This window comes from Furipterus horrens, unplaced genomic scaffold, assembly GCF_987537825.1.
Source record: "Furipterus horrens unplaced genomic scaffold, mFurHor1.1.pri manual_scaffold_3, whole genome shotgun sequence".
Classification (NCBI taxonomy): Eukaryota; Metazoa; Chordata; class Mammalia; order Chiroptera; family Furipteridae; genus Furipterus; species Furipterus horrens.
Genome location: NW_028327173.1, coordinates 4870277 through 4886089, shown reverse-complemented (window position 1 = coordinate 4886089; position 15813 = coordinate 4870277). Strand labels below are relative to the sequence as shown.

General features: G+C 54.9%; 1 protein-coding gene across 2 annotated transcripts; it reads left to right on the top strand.

Moving 5' to 3' along the window:
• The first annotated feature begins 1750 nt into the window (after positions 1 to 1750).
• ENO1 (enolase 1) lies at positions 1751 to 14971 on the top strand. Of its 2 annotated transcripts, none has more exons than XM_090268535.1 (12): positions 1751 to 1805; positions 4123 to 4216; positions 6603 to 6698; positions 7876 to 7934; positions 9585 to 9654; positions 10125 to 10258; positions 10677 to 10899; positions 11607 to 11804; positions 12564 to 12765; positions 13155 to 13263; positions 13507 to 13565; positions 14560 to 14971. In XM_090268535.1, the coding sequence occupies exons 2-12, from the start codon at positions 4132 to 4134 to the stop codon at positions 14627 to 14629; spliced, it is 1305 nt and encodes a 434-aa protein (XP_090124661.1). In that variant the 5' UTR covers positions 1751 to 1805; positions 4123 to 4131; the 3' UTR covers positions 14630 to 14971. The 2 variants fall into 2 exon arrangements, with proteins under 2 accessions (XP_090124661.1, XP_090124662.1); XM_090268536.1 differs by lacking the exon at positions 7876 to 7934 and adding an exon at positions 7553 to 7611.
• Positions 14972 to 15813: the final 842 nt, after the last annotated feature.

Below are 15813 nucleotides of genomic sequence, written 5' to 3'. Positions count from 1 at the left end.
GATCATGTTCTCCATTTGACTTGCTGCTAGGAACCACTGGTTCTGGCCAGAGAGCCGTTTTAAGAGCTCCTTCTTCCTCTACGATTGTTTTGGAGCCCTTTTAGGGCCACGCCTTAAAATTGCTCTGAAAATAACAGCTCTAAGTATCCAATTTGGTGCAGAGACGATTTAGGGCATGTCGGCTGTTGATTCAGCTGCTGAGTCACAGGGCTGGGATCTCGGTTTTAAACAGCCTGAAACAGCAGAGAATTGCTCGTGAAATCACCAACTCTGCTTGCAAAATTCATCTAATTCTTTAGGAAACGTTTTACAATTTCCTTGTTGCTTTTTTGCTGCATGTAATCCTAAAGGTCTTGCTTCTTAGTCAATGGAAAACAAACCCTGTGGATTCAATAGGTCTCTACCTTCACTGGTTACCTTGGAAACCTAAGCCAGTAGTAGCTCGAGGGGATTTAAAAAAAAATGCTAGGAATTAAGGAAGAAAGGCTGTTTTTGCAGTTGACCAGAAGAAATAATGAAATTCCAATACACGCCTGACTGTCTCTACGCGGGGCAATGTGGCAATCATGCAGATGTATGGCACTGTTTTACATTCAGGCCCACAGACCAAGAGGAATGCTGAGAAACACAGAAATAACTCGACTAGAAAACAAAGTGATGGCCTCAGCACCCACCCCCTCGGAGTAGGGGCATGTGCTGCAGAACAGATTTTTAAATATGTATCCGTTTTTTCTTGATCAGAAAGGTGAAATCACTGCACTCACACCTTCCTGTTTTTCATCTGCCAGACTACCATAGAATATCCTGTTTTAAACTTTGAAAAACACGCAGCACCCGTGTGAAATCCCAGTACAAATCATGACATGTACGGTTCCCAAGATGCCAGGTAGACGTGATCTGCCGAGGTGTGAAAGGGAGGGAGGGAGACGGGGTCCCCTTTCAAGATGCAACATAACGAGGACTGGAGAAGGACTGACACTGCGGACGGAGAACTGCCTGATGCTGAAGAAGTATTCGCTGCAATCAAAGGAAAGGGCACTTCCTCCCAGCCAGCGGGGCCTGCTACAGAAGTCGGACCCACGGAAAGGAGACAAGGACGAGGTCACCCAGGCCGGCAGTCGGAGCCCAGCGCTCAGGCGCCTGCAGGCACATCCTGGGACGCAGTTCGGGGGCTCACCGCCGCCGACGTCTCTAGGACAACTGGGTCTCCGACACCGACACCACGCGGCGGTGCGGTGCGGGGAGCGGCGGACAGAGAAAGGCGGGCCGCGAAGGTCGTCATCAAGGTCGTGGGCCGGGCGTGCGGCGCCGGAGAGACGCTGCGTGCGTGCAGGACTCGGAGTACGTGATAGATCCCCAAACCCTCATGCCGGCCGCGCGACCCCGCCCCTACCCTGGGGGATCTGCGCCACAGGGCCCGGGAGTCCAGGGATCCCCAAGGAGGGCGGAAGTAAGGTGGAGCAGGGGCTCGTCCGCACCCCACACAGCGGCCGGGGAGCTATAGCACCCTAGCACCACGGCGGCCCACCTCCGCGGGTCGCCCCCGCCTCCCCGCAGCCCCAAAGGCCGAAGTAGCGCCCCATTCCCGGAGGCGAGTCTCGAGTGACAGAGCGCCTGGCCAATGGCGAGGCGGCACGGAGGGGGCGGGGAGGGGGCGTGGCCTCCCCGAGCTGGGCAGGAAGTCCCGGCGGTCCGCCCAGAGAAAAGCTCAGCGTAGACGGAGCGCCCAGACCTTGGGGGTTAACGCTCGCCGTCCTCGTCCGCACTATCCTGCTTGTTCCCGGGCGGCGACAGCCGGAGGCTGGGTAAGGACTCGGGGAGGGGCTGCCTAGCAGGCGCCCAGGCCGGCGGCGCGTGGGTGCTCCTGGCGCTCCTGCCCATCAGACGGCGTGCCGAGGGGTCGCGGAAGGGGCGGCCTCCCGGCGTCGGCTGTGCGGCCCGAGGCCTGGGCGCGGCGCCGGGTTTCCCTAGAGGGATCGCGGAGTTACGGGGCCACATAACTGTCCTAGGAGGTCAGGAACCGGCCGCGCAGGCCACTAGGGCAAGACGTTGAGAGCGGAAGGCTTGGGGGTCGGAGGGGACTACAGGCCTAATCCTGGGGGCCCAGTAAAGCCAGGCGCTTCCTAAAATGGAGCGAGGAGCCGGGAAGGAGAGATGCGCGGGGAGCTACAGTTCCACCCCAACCCCCCACCAGTTGCCCCTGCAGTTCGGCGGCTGGGTGTGCATCCCGGAATGAGCCGTTACTAGTGTAACTTAAGAAGGTGCTTATTCCTGGGGGGACCGCAGCAGAGCCTTCGGGTGATGTATTGGGAAGCCTTCCAGGCGACCTCGCCTGTTCCGGCCCGGGCTGCCCCCAGCTCCCCGGGCTGGCCACCGACTGTCGGTCCCGATCCAACGTAAAAAGGATGTGTCTTCGGTTCCCTGCTTCCTCCGCAATGTGGTCTTTGCTCTGGGCAGTGCGGTCCGTTGTTTGACCTGCTTCCGGGGCACATGAAGGCCCTGACCACGTGGCCCACCGTGCTGCCCTGGACCGGGGGTCATTCCCCGGCAGATAAAAAGCTGTGAAGACACCTGGTGAGACCAATCTTCCTGCCTGTGCTCCCTGAACCTGGGTGATTTCTTTTTTGCATCCAATTTAAAGACAAGTGAAAATTGCCTTGTCTTATATCACTGAAATGAAGCAAAAAGTGAGCTCTTACAACTGTACACTGAGGTAGTGTACTGAAGATGTGTTTAAAAGTGCGTTACAACTAAAATCTGTGCTTAAACAGATTGTCTTTTTCTAAGATACTAGCTAAGAACCAGATAATTTTTTATCTGCTAATGAATAAAACTCCATTGTTACACAGGCAGCAAAGCCACAGGAGTGACTTCAGTATCTAATTTTGAAACTTAAAAAAAAAAAAAAAAAAAAGATGCCATTTGCTGCTTCAGAACATTCCAGAAGATATTGGAGGGGCGCCCAGCTAAATGGTGGCATCTGAACACTAATTCAGTTCTTCTCATCCACGCTTTAGTCCTTCAAGTGGTTCAGTTTCTTCCTTGGAGAAAATAGTGAGAAGCTTTCTTTGAAGACTTCCTATTTGTTATTTGTAGCTGCATTTTTTTTAAAACGGTGTTTTCAAAGGAAAACTTCCCTTGGAGTCCTGGTGTTCAAGATAGAATCTTTTCCTCTATTTAGAAATAGAGGCATTTCCTAATTCAGGTTTTTAAATGGGGCATTATGGATGTGTCCTTATCTTGCTAAAGACCCAAGTACTGGGAGTTTTGAAAGCCCCAGAAATTGGCAGTAGCAGAGCTCACGGTGCACAGACCAGGGAGCTCACTGAGGATCTCATATCCAACAATGGAACATCCTGCTGCTACCTCAAGTCTGACGTGATGAAGTATGTCCCAGACTCTCAATCCACTGTTTCACGACGAATCAGATTTTCCTCCTCTCTGCCCCAACCCCCATATTACATCCTAGATGGTTTTGCCCCGTGACCTTCATTTCTCCTTGGTTCTGACTTTGTCCATTTCCATGTCCATGCCAACCCTCATTGTTAACTAATGACAATAATTAGTGTCCAGCTGCCCCCTCTTCTGCCATTCTCCATCAATACACTAATCTTTCTAGTGGATTTGATTTTTTTGTCTGGCACACCCCTTTTCAGGCTTTCTTGGCTTATAGGACAGGGCCTGGGGCTTGCAGATCTGGACCTTATCAACCTTTTTTTTTTAAGTTAATATCTGATCTCTTCATTTATTAATATTGTTTTATTTATCTGTTTTGAGAGAGAGAGAAACATCACTGTGTGCTTGCCTCTCATGGACCCCAACTGGGGACCTGGCATGCAACCCAGGCACATGCCCTGCCTGGGAATTGAACCAGCGACACTTGGTTCGCAGGCCGGCGCTCAATCCACTGAGCCACACACAGCAGCCAGGGCCCTTATCTGCTTTTTTAGGGGCAATCCCCACTGCTTTCTACAGGCTTCTTCCAGCCTCCAGCCCGCCTTCCTGCATCCAGGGTTCTGTCCAGTGCAGGTTCCGTCTAGGCTGGGGAGCCTCAGGAGTGACCCCTTGTAGGAGTGACCCAAGGCTGCGTTGCAGTTTATGATGTGAACTCTGTCCCCACAGAAATTCACCATGTCTATTCTGAAGCTGCATGCCAGAGAGATCTTCGACTCCCGTGGGAATCCCACTGTTGAGGTGGATCTCTACACCTCCAAAGGTATGTGCCACCTCTATCCAGTTCCTTCGACGACGTTCCAGTTTTGAAAACTTTATCTTAAAGTGACAGAGCCCTGGGCAGCAAAAAGGCTGTCGCTGTAAACACCCCTCTTTCTTGCCTGCACGTGCTGGTAGTTTGTGATCTCTGACTGGGGTTGGGGTTGGAAGGAGGGAGTCCTTGCCTTGCTGCCTCCCAGGTCAGTGAGGAAGGGAAGGAAGGTCATGCCTTGTCCCTGAAAGGGCCTGTTACTTTTTAAATTTTTTTTTAAAGCTTGTGGCCAAATAAGCAAGGGTAAATAAATATAGTACTGTCATCTTTGTTTCCAGAAAGCACTCTTAAACCAAAGATTGGGGACAATTTTTACTTCTGGGTGTTGGACTCTTCCAAAGGCCCTTCTCTTTACCGGCTGTGAGTCCCCTAGGACGAGTTTGCCCGTGTGAGGGAAAGAATAGAATGGGGACTCTTCAAGTTCCTCTGTAACCCTGTGTCACCTCCACCGCTGTCTCAGCTACCTTCTACACGGGCGTGGTGCGTGAGGTTGGAAGGGGAGGGGAGGGCTGAGCACGTGGAGGCCTGCCAGTCAGAGCTGAGTCACATCTGAATCACAGGCCTGGCCGTGCCACCTCCAGCCCCTCCCTTCCTGCCCTCCTTTCCTCCTCTGCCTCTGGGCGCAGAAAAGAAGGCCCTCCAGTCTAGACATCATTGGGCCAGGGACTGCCTGTGGGTACTCACGGTGGTGGGCGCGCTCTGAGGAGGGGCTCCTTCTGAGCTTGGGCTTGGGGCGGCTGCTGTGGGCTCCCCGAGGTTGCTAGAACTGAGAATCTTCCTGCATCTTAGAGACTGGCCCACTTAGTCCGCGGGTAGAACTTTCTGCCCAGAAATTAATGGACTTGAAAGGACAACAAAAAGACCCAAGACACTAGAAGATTGTTGGAAATGAGGCCATTTTCTTTGAAACACTTTAAAATAAATAAAATTAATATTTTTTGAAATTTAAATAAATGTAACTTTTCCTCTTGTGTGTCTTAATCCTTTCCAAATGAAACAGGAAATAGATTTGTTAGCTTTTCATCCCTTCTTTCTTTCTTAGAATTTATCATTTAGGGGAGTTTCACATTCCCAGGAGAATTGAGCGGAAGGTGCAGAGGGTGCCCGTACCCGGCTATTAACATTCCCACCAGAGTGGTCCATTGGTTACTGTCAAACCTGCCCTGACTCTTGATCCCCCAAAGTCCATGGACTGCTCCTGCGCCTGTCGCTTCTTCACCGAGTCCCATGCCTGATGGATATATAGAAAGCCAGGCCTGTGTCCAGAAGAATGTGTGCTCTGCTCACGCACAGTCATGGCAGCAACGCAGACATACTAACATCACCTGATTACAATTCCTGGCTGTTTTTTTTTTTTTTTTAACTTTGTTCATTTGCCTTCACATCCCCACACATCCACCCGTTCTTCACAGACCTCGGCTGGGGAAATGCCTTACAGTCTTGGGTAGACTGGGGAGGCTGCCTGCCCCATGTGGCCAGGTCTCTGCGCTGCCTTTCTCGACGCTGTCCCTCCACAAGGTTCCCCTTTTTCGGCTCCACAGCGTAGGTTTCGCTGGGTGGCTGGTGGCTGCGTCTGCAGGACGGCAGTACAGGGCTTTCTCATGTTCCGGTGTCATTCAGCTCTGCACCTCATTGTCTTGATTCTTCTATCTTCCCACTCTGTCTCGTTTTCTGGCTGCCTGTTGGCAGAGAACGCCCAGGTAGCACTTACACCGCTTAATCGGCAACAGCTGAGCCACAGAGCGTCCTCTGAGCCAGGGCTTTCAGGACCTGAGAGCGGGCGACCCGGCCTCCAGGTCGTCCAAGGTGCCTTAGCAGCGGTGCTCTAGAGCCGAACCGTCTGAGGGGCCTCGTGATGTTGCCATTGATTATGTGTTGAAACCACAGTGTTTGGCATATACTGGGCCAAATAAGATACCTTCAATTTAATTCCCCCATTTTCAATGCTACTGTGCCACGGCTGCTGGCAGAGTGGAAATCCCGTGGGTGATGCCCCTGTGGCTGCCGGCGGGGCTGCTGGGCTGGGCTGTAGACAGACTTGCCAGCCTCCCACTTCTCAGTCTCCGTTCTTACCAGATGCTCGGGTGACACATATGCACGTTCAAGTTTGAGATGCTCTGCTCTAGAGCTTTCTCTTCAAACTAAAGACATTCATCGCTTTGCTGTAGGCTCTGTATTGCAAATCATGCAAACGTGAAAAGCAAGAAGGAGACCATCTGAGTCTCCCAGTTGGCGGAAGGAAGTAATGGTGTTTCCTAATGACCCGGCCACCGTGGGGGAGGGTGGGTAAGGGCTCTAACTGCTTAACTGTCACTGTCCCCTCTCCCTCAATCTCCAGGTCTCTTCAGAGCTGCTGTGCCCAGTGGCGCCTCAACTGGCATCTATGAGGCTCTAGAGCTCCGGGACAATGACAAGACGCGCTACCTGGGGAAGGGTAAGAGTTGGCACTACAGCCTGCCTGACACAGCCTCCCCCACTCCGCGTGGCTTCTGTTTGAGGGTGGGAAGCCTCAGGCATGGCCCACTGTGTCAGGGCAAGCAGTCACCTGACACACACAGGACTGGAGAGTGACCTGTTGCCTCCGGGGTCCCTGCGCCTGTAACCTTGGGGACAAGCGTTTTAATGCTTAGTTCTGTTGCAGCTTGTCTCCAGTCTGAAGGACTCCTGGGTAGGCCCGGGAACCTCCAGAGGAGAAGGCATGCTCATTAATACAAACGGAAAGCCTTGCCCGTCTCGTGGGAGGGCTCTGTGGGCCTTCCAGACCATCAGCCTTCTTCAAGGGTCTAGAAGGGAAGTACCTAGAAGATCTGGCTGGCTAATGGCTCCCCATTAAAGGTGACCTACAGATCAGTGGTCGCAACTTGATCTTGGCACTGATTCACAGAAGCAGAGCTGGTCTCTGGGGGCTGTGTTCACCCACCTATAGACAACCAGATTACAGAAAAGCAGAGAGGCCTGGACTGTGCGTTCTCAGTGGGGGAGGGGCATTGGTTCCTCGGGGGAGGCCAGCAGATCTCAGTATTACCACAGAATGCCCTCAGGGGAGGGAACAGTCATGAAATGAGGTCAGGAACGCTGGGTCTACAAAGGGCCCTTCCACGCGGTGCGGTGGCTCCGGGCCCGGCGCGTCCTGGGGTCCGGCGGGCCGGCACTGTGCCCAGACTGTAAAGAGGGGAAACTGTGGTCCCGCAGGATTCTCCCGCCTTCTGTTTCCTCTCTCTCTCTCTCTCACTGTCCTTCACAGCCTTTCTCTTCTCTTCTTTCCTTCTGTCAACCGCCACTGGTCAGGTGTCTCCAGGCCCGTTAAGTATATTAATGAGTTCCTGGCACCAGCCTTGTGCACGCAGGTAACGCATCGCACATCCTTTGGTTTCCGCAGCTGGTGCGCCCAGTGCATGGTCTTGCCCACTAACCGCTCTGTGTGCGGCCCTAACCAGGGGTCCTAGGTGAGAGCGCTCAGGCTGGGAGAGGGACATGGGGCTCGCAGGAGATGCCCGTGGCGGTCTCGGCGGGCTCCTGGCCGTCGGGGTTTCCGTCGGCGGCTCTCCAGCGGTGCTGCTCAAGCCTGTTCTCCATTGATGTCAGTAATTTGATTTGGTTGTTCCTTCCAGGTGTCTCAAAGGCTGTTGAGCACATCAATAAAAGTATTGCGCCTGCCCTGATTAGCAAGGTAGGACCTGCCTCCTGATAACTAATGAATATTGATGCCCTCAGCGCTACCCGCGGCCAGTGGGCTCTCCTGTCCGTGGAAGGGCTTATTCTGAGCGCTGCGGAAGCCGGTCGGATTCCCCGTCAGCATGGCCGTGGTTTGTCTTCGCTAACCCACCCGCTGTGTGTGTGTGGGTCACAGCGCATGGACTGGGGCGGAGGGGTGGGCGGCCGCCTTGGAGCTGGACTTCTCCCCCCGACGCCCCTGACCTTTGGGAAGTTAACAGCCAGGGGTGTTGGGCGCGTGCTCCATGGTGACCGACTCATTTTTCATGAACTATGGGATTTGCTCTATTTCTACTGCTGTTTTCAACAGTGGAGCTCTTGTTAAATCTTACGGGGAGTTTCTGTACATCAGACCTTCTAAAAGTAGCCGCTGTAGGTGACGGAGGGCTGGGACCTGGCCAACCTCTCCTCCTCCGTGGTTTGGCCTTGGTCTCCTCCCTCCGTGACTCCTGCGGCCCTTGCGCGGGGTGGGGGACTCAGAAACCCCTGGCTGGAAAAGCCGCCTTGTGGCGGGAGCCTGCCACAGCCGCCTGTCTGTCCTGGGCGCCCTACCCCTACCCTCCTTGAATTGGGCTTGTGTGCAGGCAGCTGAGGACTCCTCTGTGTCTCTCCCTGGCTGGCTTGTTTGGGCCTGGCCTCTGTAATTGGTCCCCAGACAGTGTCTCATTGCTGCCCTGCGGTGCACACCCTCCGTCCCGGTCTCCTGGGCACCTCCTCACACCCCCGTTCTCTGTGCCTTGGTGCCCTTACCTGGCGTGACTAACAGTGAGCAGGGCTTCCCTGGATGCTTCTCCCTTGGAGCGGGGGTGCATACCTCAGCCCCGGAGCCGTCTGCTTCAGGAACTGATGACTTCCCCAGATGCCTCGTCAAAAGCCAAACGCGCCAGATTGTTACCATGGCATGATGGAGTTGTGTCTGGTTTTATGTTTGCATTTTCTAGGGAGAACATTGTAAATAAAGTAATACATTGTTCTGATTTAGTTAGAGTAACACCAGTTTTTATTAAAAATTACCTTGAGCTAATGTTCAAGAGACCAGTTTTATTACTTTATAATTTCACCAAAAGCATTCATCTTGATTATTCATCAACTATTTCGCCAAACGGTTTTGTACAATTGCAAAATCCTGTCTTCTATCAGCTGCTAACGTTTGCTGTCACTGAGGACTGCCAGGAGCGGCACTGCTGAGTGTACAGCTTGCCTTTGAAGGGCATGTCGCTTGTTGGAATGAACAAGGAAATGTGTTTTATTGTCCCCAAAGTCACACCACTATAGCAATGCCCTAGTTAGCATGCACCAGGCAGTTCTGTCGTGGGTATAATACAACTTCGGACACCCTAGGTACACTGACCTTTGCAGCACAAGGACCATGTCTTATGTATCATTGCTGGCTCCCTGGTGCTTGGAGACGTGCCTGGTAGTATTAAAGCAGATGAAGGGCAGTGTTGGGTCTCCACGTTTTCTCTGCAATTTTCCCCGTTTTGCCTGTCAAACAAATGCATAACACAGCTGATTTGGACTTGGCACAGTTTCAAAGTTGTATCACTTCCACGATGGGTGCAAAGGCCATGCAAACAGTAAGGGCACTCCCTCCCTTCCCCTGCAGAAGCTGAGCGTCGTGGAGCAGGAGAAGATCGATAAGCTGATGATTGAGATGGACGGAACGGAAAATAAATGTGAGTGGCCAAGGTGGGATCCTCGCCAGGGGGGATTGTGGCGGCTCCTGAAGGCCTCATCCCTTGGGGGTGCACGTCGGCCCTGACAGTGAACTATGTGCGCGTCTGTGGCCTGCTGCTGCCCCGCCCCGCTTTAGTAAATCACAGTTTTAGGGATCAGGAGCACAGCCAGGTGGCAGCAGCTTGTCTGAGGGTCACTCAGAGGGGTAGTCCTCTATCCTCATGGAGCAATTTGTGGAGTTTGCCAGCCCGTACACCAAAGGAAGAGCTTTCTCTTAGAAGAAAGAGCAGGTGTGTCCATGTGGAGCGCGGTGTGCGTTTTTAGAGTGAGCCTGGAAGTAGATAAGGTGGAGGGAAGGAAAGACGGAGGGCACGATCCAGTGCGCTCACAGGCAGGAAGGCCAGCGGGAGGAAGGGTAATGAGTGAGAAGTACTTGAACCTAACTCTGTCCCGTTCTGTCCTGTTCTAGCTAAATTTGGTGCGAATGCCATTCTGGGAGTGTCCCTGGCCGTCTGCAAGGCTGGGGCTGTTGAGAAGGGGGTGCCCCTGTACCGCCACATTGCTGACCTGGCAGGCAATGCCGAGGTCATCCTGCCTGTACCGGTGAGTGGCTCCTTTGGACTTCCCAGGTGGGGAGTGGGGAGTAGGAGCTTTCTCATGGGAACCTGAGACCGCCCACGTCCTGCTCTCATCCCCTGTGACTCCCACCGTGGCGGGCCTGAGCAGGTGTGCAGGTCTCGGCAGCAGACACCTCGGCCACGGGCTGACAGTGACCTTGAGCAGGTGCCTCAGCTTCCCTCCCACCACCCCCCAATGCCTTCATGGTCGATGGGGTTGGAAATCACACTATTGAGCTGTGTTTGTTCACTGAGAGAGAGGCTGGTGCTTAGACTGGTGGGCGTCAGGGTGACCGCGGCGGCCAGGGAGCACCTGTAGCCACGTGTGACGGTGCCGGCGGACAGCAGGCAGGCAGCTGGCGCTTCCCTGGGCTGATCCTCACCTTGTCTCTGTCTCTCCACAGGCATTCAATGTCATCAACGGAGGTTCCCACGCTGGCAACAAGCTGGCCATGCAGGAGTTCATGATCCTCCCCGTTGGCGCCGCAAACTTCAAGGAGGCCATGCGCATCGGAGCGGAGGTTTACCACAACCTGAAGAACGTCATCAAGGAGAAATACGGGAAAGACGCCACCAACGTGGGCGACGAAGGCGGCTTTGCGCCCAACATCCTGGAGAACAAAGAAGGTGAGGCTGGAGAGGAGCCACGAGTTCTTGGGCGCTGAGTTCAGCGTGAGACTTAGATACAGACAGTCTTAGCACAGGAAACCACAGCTGGGTTTTTGGTTTGTAGGGAAAGTGGAGCTCGAGGGCACCTCGTGAAAGAGAGTGTCCACCCTGCTCTTCGGGTCACCATAGAATATTGGTAGTCAGCCATTTGACCCACGAAAGATGGCCTTCCGTGGGGTTTCACCTAACAGCTCAGGGCGGGGGGGGGGGGGGGCGTTGCTGCGGAGCAGGAGCCACGTGTTTGCATTGGTTTCCCTGCGGGTAGCACTGCCTCACTTGGCAGAGCCTGGAGACAGCCCGCTGTCCTGGGCTTCCCTCCACTGGCTCTATTTAAAGCCTGTTCCTTGGGACAGCGGATCTCAGCTGGTCACTGTCACTGTATCGTGGCCAGCCCAGTGTTGCTGGGTGTTAGCGTTGGGAGCGTCTGTCAGCGAGAGCCTCCTCTCTTAAGAGTTAAGGTGGGATTTCTCACCTGGCGATGCACTGGGCAGGCAGACGAAGGGCCTCGTGCGCTGAAGCCGAGAAAAGGAACTAGAATCCTTGAAACTAATGGTTGGGGCCAGAGCCTCTTGGTCTTTGTTATGGTTCCTATTTGGCAGTTATTAAAAATGTCATCTCTGCCTGACTGGTTTCCAAACTTGTCGCCCGCCGCCTTCTCTCTCCAGCCCTGGAGCTGCTGAAGAATGCCATCGGCAAAGCTGGCTACACCGACAAGGTTGTCATTGGCATGGATGTAGCTGCCTCTGAGTTCTTCAGGTCAGGAAAGTATGACCTGGACTTCAAGTCACCCGATGACCCCAGCAGGTACATCAGCCCCGACGAGCTGGCCAACCTGTACATGTCCTTCATCAAGGGCTACCCAGGTGAGTGCTGCTGGGGCAGCGTCCCCCTTCTCCAGCCCCTGGCGTGCAGGTGGGCAGGCACAGCACTCGGCCTGCCGGTGACGCCGCAGGCGTGAGTGGGTGGGCGGCCGCGCCACAGGCGTCCCCACTGGGCTTTCCCGGCTCAGATGCGCACAGTGCAGCAGAGGGGTCGGGGGTGGTCTGCAGGGCCGGCTCACAGTGGCGCTGCTGCCTGTCACTGTCACAACAGCCTCCCGCACAGGTGCGGTCCTGGCTTTGTCACGCCAGTGCGGAAAGCGAGCTTCGTTAGGCAGACTGTGGGCCGGGCGCTCCCGCAGGCCTGTGCGCACTGAACGCACACAGCGTAGGTAGGGCCTCTCGGTGCTACTTTATAAGCGAGGAACCGGAGGCCCAGGGTGGTCAGTAAGCCGTGGGTCGGGTGAGGTCTCAGACCAGAGCGGCTGCGGACAGCCCGCGTGGAGCCGTGGGGCTAGCTCACTTGCTCACGGTAGAGCCAGGACAACCCACCCTGGGCAGGTCAGTGCCCTACTTAATAGCTGTGGGTCCCAGGATCGCGGGTGACGGGTGTGCCCTGGCACAGGACTAGGCCAGGAGAGGAGGGCAGAGTGTCTCCAGGACAGCAGCTGGGGAGCCGTCCCTGCCCTGTCAGGGGGAGGCGTGAGGCCCGGTGAGCCGCGTGTTGGGAGGGGAGTGAGCCCGGCGCTGCGTGGAGCGGGCTGGGAGACTCACACGGAGGGGGCCTGGCTCTCCTCCCCTCAGTGGTGTCCATCGAAGACCCCTTCGACCAGGACGACTGGGACGCGTGGAGCAAGTTCACTGCCAGCGCCGGAATCCAGGTGGTGGGGGACGACCTCACAGTGACGAACCCGAAGCGGATTGCCAAGGCCGTGGGCGCCAAGTCCTGCAACTGCCTGCTGCTCAAAGTGAACCAGATCGGCTCCGTGACCGAGTCCCTGCAGGCGTGAGTGCCTCGGGGCCGCGGGTCTGAGCGAGAGCTCCTTCCTGGTCCTGGGGAGCCCTCCTGCCCGGAGCTGTAACGGGGTTTCACATCTGAGCCCTGGGGGGCTTGTAAGCATTGGGGCAATTGTGGCCTAATTCTGACCGCTTGGCGGCCCGAGGCTTGTAGCTCAGCTTCACATGGAGGCCATCAGGAGACGAGGTTCTCCCCTCACGAAGGCTGAACCCAGTTTTTGATGAGGTCCTCAGGTCATCTTCCCCAGGCCAGCTGCTCCTGGGTCCTGACCTGTCCCCTGGTCTCCTACTAGGGGTGATGAGTCATGTCATCGGGGGGGGGGGGGGGCAGTTGTGGAGACGGAGCCAGTGGCATCTGGTTTGTTTCCTGACTTCCAGGTGCAAGCTGGCCCAGTCCAACGGGTGGGGAGTCATGGTGTCTCATCGCTCCGGGGAGACTGAGGACACCTTCATCGCTGACCTGGTGGTGGGGCTCTGCACTGGGCAGGTAAAGCACCCCCTGAATGAAAGCTGGTCCTTATTCCCTCTGACCTCAACGTCCTGAACACAGAATGGGGTAGAGGGTGTGAGTGGGGTTCTAGATGCCCCTTCTATCCCCTTCTTCCTGGGTCAGAGGTTCTCCTTAAGAAGTTGTTCTGTCTCTCACCACGACACAGTCCCCTTTCCTGAAATGCCTACCAGGATTCAGTGCCCACTGTCAGCAAACATGACCTTTCTTTTCTCCTCCCAGATCAAGACTGGCGCACCTTGCCGATCTGAGCGCCTGGCCAAGTACAATCAGCTCCTCAGGTAAAGAGGATGTGCGCACTGAGCATGCAGGTCGGGGCCGGAGCAGGGGGGGACAGCTGTCCCAGAGCAGGCCCCTGACCCGTGCAGTGCTGCCACCTGCCGGTGGGAGAGCGAGCTGGCTCCCTGGTGGACGGCCATGAAATTTTAAGAGCCTTAGTGATGATCTCATTTAACATCCTTGTTTTGTGGACAAGGAAATCATCTGGGCTCAGAAAGATGAAGAAAATTCCAAAGGGCAGACAGCAGGATTTTGCCTTGGGGAGAGTGGTTCCCCACTTTTTGTTTTGGCTGTGTCCTTCCGAGGTTCCCAACCCCAGGGAGACCTGTCCCTGCCTTTTTGTTACTTTTCCCAGTCTTTCAGGGAAAAGGAATATCCATTTTATAAGTCCTTCCACATCACTCCTCCTTTGAAACTAACCTGGAAAATTTTAGGCATTAAAAAAAAGCAGTGGAGAGTGAAGGGCACAACCTCCCCGTTGCCCAGACTCCCCAGCTGTCCCTCCTCCTCCACACCTGCCTCTTTAAAGACCCCCGCTTTGGCTGCAGAGCAGATTCCGTCGTTATGCCCCGAATCAGAAGTGAGTCTGTAGTGCCGCTGCCAGGCCTGGTTGTCTGTGCAGGACCCCGTGTTCGCACCGAGTTCCCCCCTTTGTTCCCCGCGCCACTTGTTGAAGAAACTGGTCCTCCTTTCACTCAGAAATGGGCTTACAGTCAAAGGAATCGCAGTCATGACATTTCCTCTACTTCGTCCTTCAGAACCATGAGCCAAGCACGAGGGGTGGAGAGGAGGGGACAGGCTGCCGCAGGGGCTGGGCAGACAGGAGCCGAGTGCTGTCCTCGCCCCGGCGTCTCAGAGACGCTCGTTTCGGGGGGTGTGAGAAGCTGTACAGACCAGGCGAGGGCGGGGCTCTCCACTTCTCTGGGGGAGGAAACCTGCCGCCTTGAGATCTGACTTCTGTTTTTCTCTCCCCTTCTCTATTCTTTGCTTCCCAAGAATTGAAGAGGAGCTGGGCGGCAAGGCCAAGTTTGCCGGCAGGAACTTCAGAAACCCCCTAGCCAAGTAAGCTCTGGGCGGCAGCCCCCACGCCCTGCAGTCACTAGTCGGCCAAGTAGACCTCCGCTCCTGACGTCTGCACGGGCAGCTCCAGGCCCCGCCGATCCTGCAGCGGCCCTTCCCCGCCCCGTGGTGAGCTCACCGCTTCCTTAGATCTGCGAAGGCCAAGCCCGACCCTCTGGAGCCCTGATGGGAACCCCAGCCCCGTAGACCTGTGATTGGGCCAAACCATTGTTTTCTCACCTTGCTTCTCAAATGTCTGGAGCCATGTGTATCTGTGTTGTGATCTCCGAGGTGCCCACAGGGAAGCACCCCAGTGGTTTTGTGTGCAAAATTAAAAGGCTTCAGTGTCCCTTAGGAGTACTGTGTATGTTTGTGTCTGGCATGTTCATGGGTGTCACCCTCCATGGGTTTAGAGGCTCTGTCATGAAAAAAGGGACGAGGAGTTTGTGGCCATTGGCCTAAGCCCTTGGGAGGGCAGTTTAGGGGTGCTGTGTCCTTCAGTAGAGGCTGGGTCAGCTGGGAGGCAGAGTGTGACTTCGAGTATGTACGTCTTAGTGGAGAAAATACAGATGCAGGTTATCGGTCAAGGGTAGTGGCTTCTGGGTCACATGACCATGTTGTCCCAACCAGAGGGACTGCTGGCGTGAGGAACCACCCTGGGCAAGGTGGAAACAGGTAGGGGAGTGGCTTGAAGGCAGCTCCAGGAGGCAGGGCACCTCAAGGGTCTTGGAACCCTATTTAGATGAATTAAATTTCAATTCCATTCCTCGGTTTCACTGGCTGTATTTCACTGAAGTTAGTACGTACTTGATTCCCACTGTACCTGGGTAGTGCTGATGTAAACACGAACTGCAGAAAGCTCTGTCCTCGAGCAGTGAGGCAATGTTTTTATTTTTCAGACAAGGAAAATGCTACGGTTGCTGTCTGCCCCTTGAAGTTGGACTCTTATTAGCCTTTTATTTTTCTTCCTCTAAAATAATTTGATGAAAGTACCGAGTTGTATTTTACTATACATATAGGCTGTCCCTGGCTGGTGTGCTCGGTTGGAGGTCCTAGGTTCAATTCCCGGTCAGGGCACACACCTAGGTTGCAGGTTGGTCCGTACAAGAGGCAACCAATCAACGTTCCTCTCCCTTCTTTTCCCTCTAAAAATCAATGAGCACGTCCTCCAGCAAGGATGGATACATATCC

Coding starts and splice junctions, on each gene's coding strand:
- ENO1 (XM_090268535.1), top strand. CDS start 4,132: ATGTCTATTCTGAAGCTGCATGCCAGAGAGATCTTCGACTCCCGTGGG. Junction 9,655..10,124: donor GGACGGAACGGAAAATAAAT/GTGAGTGGCCAA, acceptor GTCCTGTTCTAG/CTAAATTTGGTGCGAATGCC. Junction 11,805..12,563: donor CTTCATCAAGGGCTACCCAG/GTGAGTGCTGCT, acceptor TCCTCCCCTCAG/TGGTGTCCATCGAAGACCCC.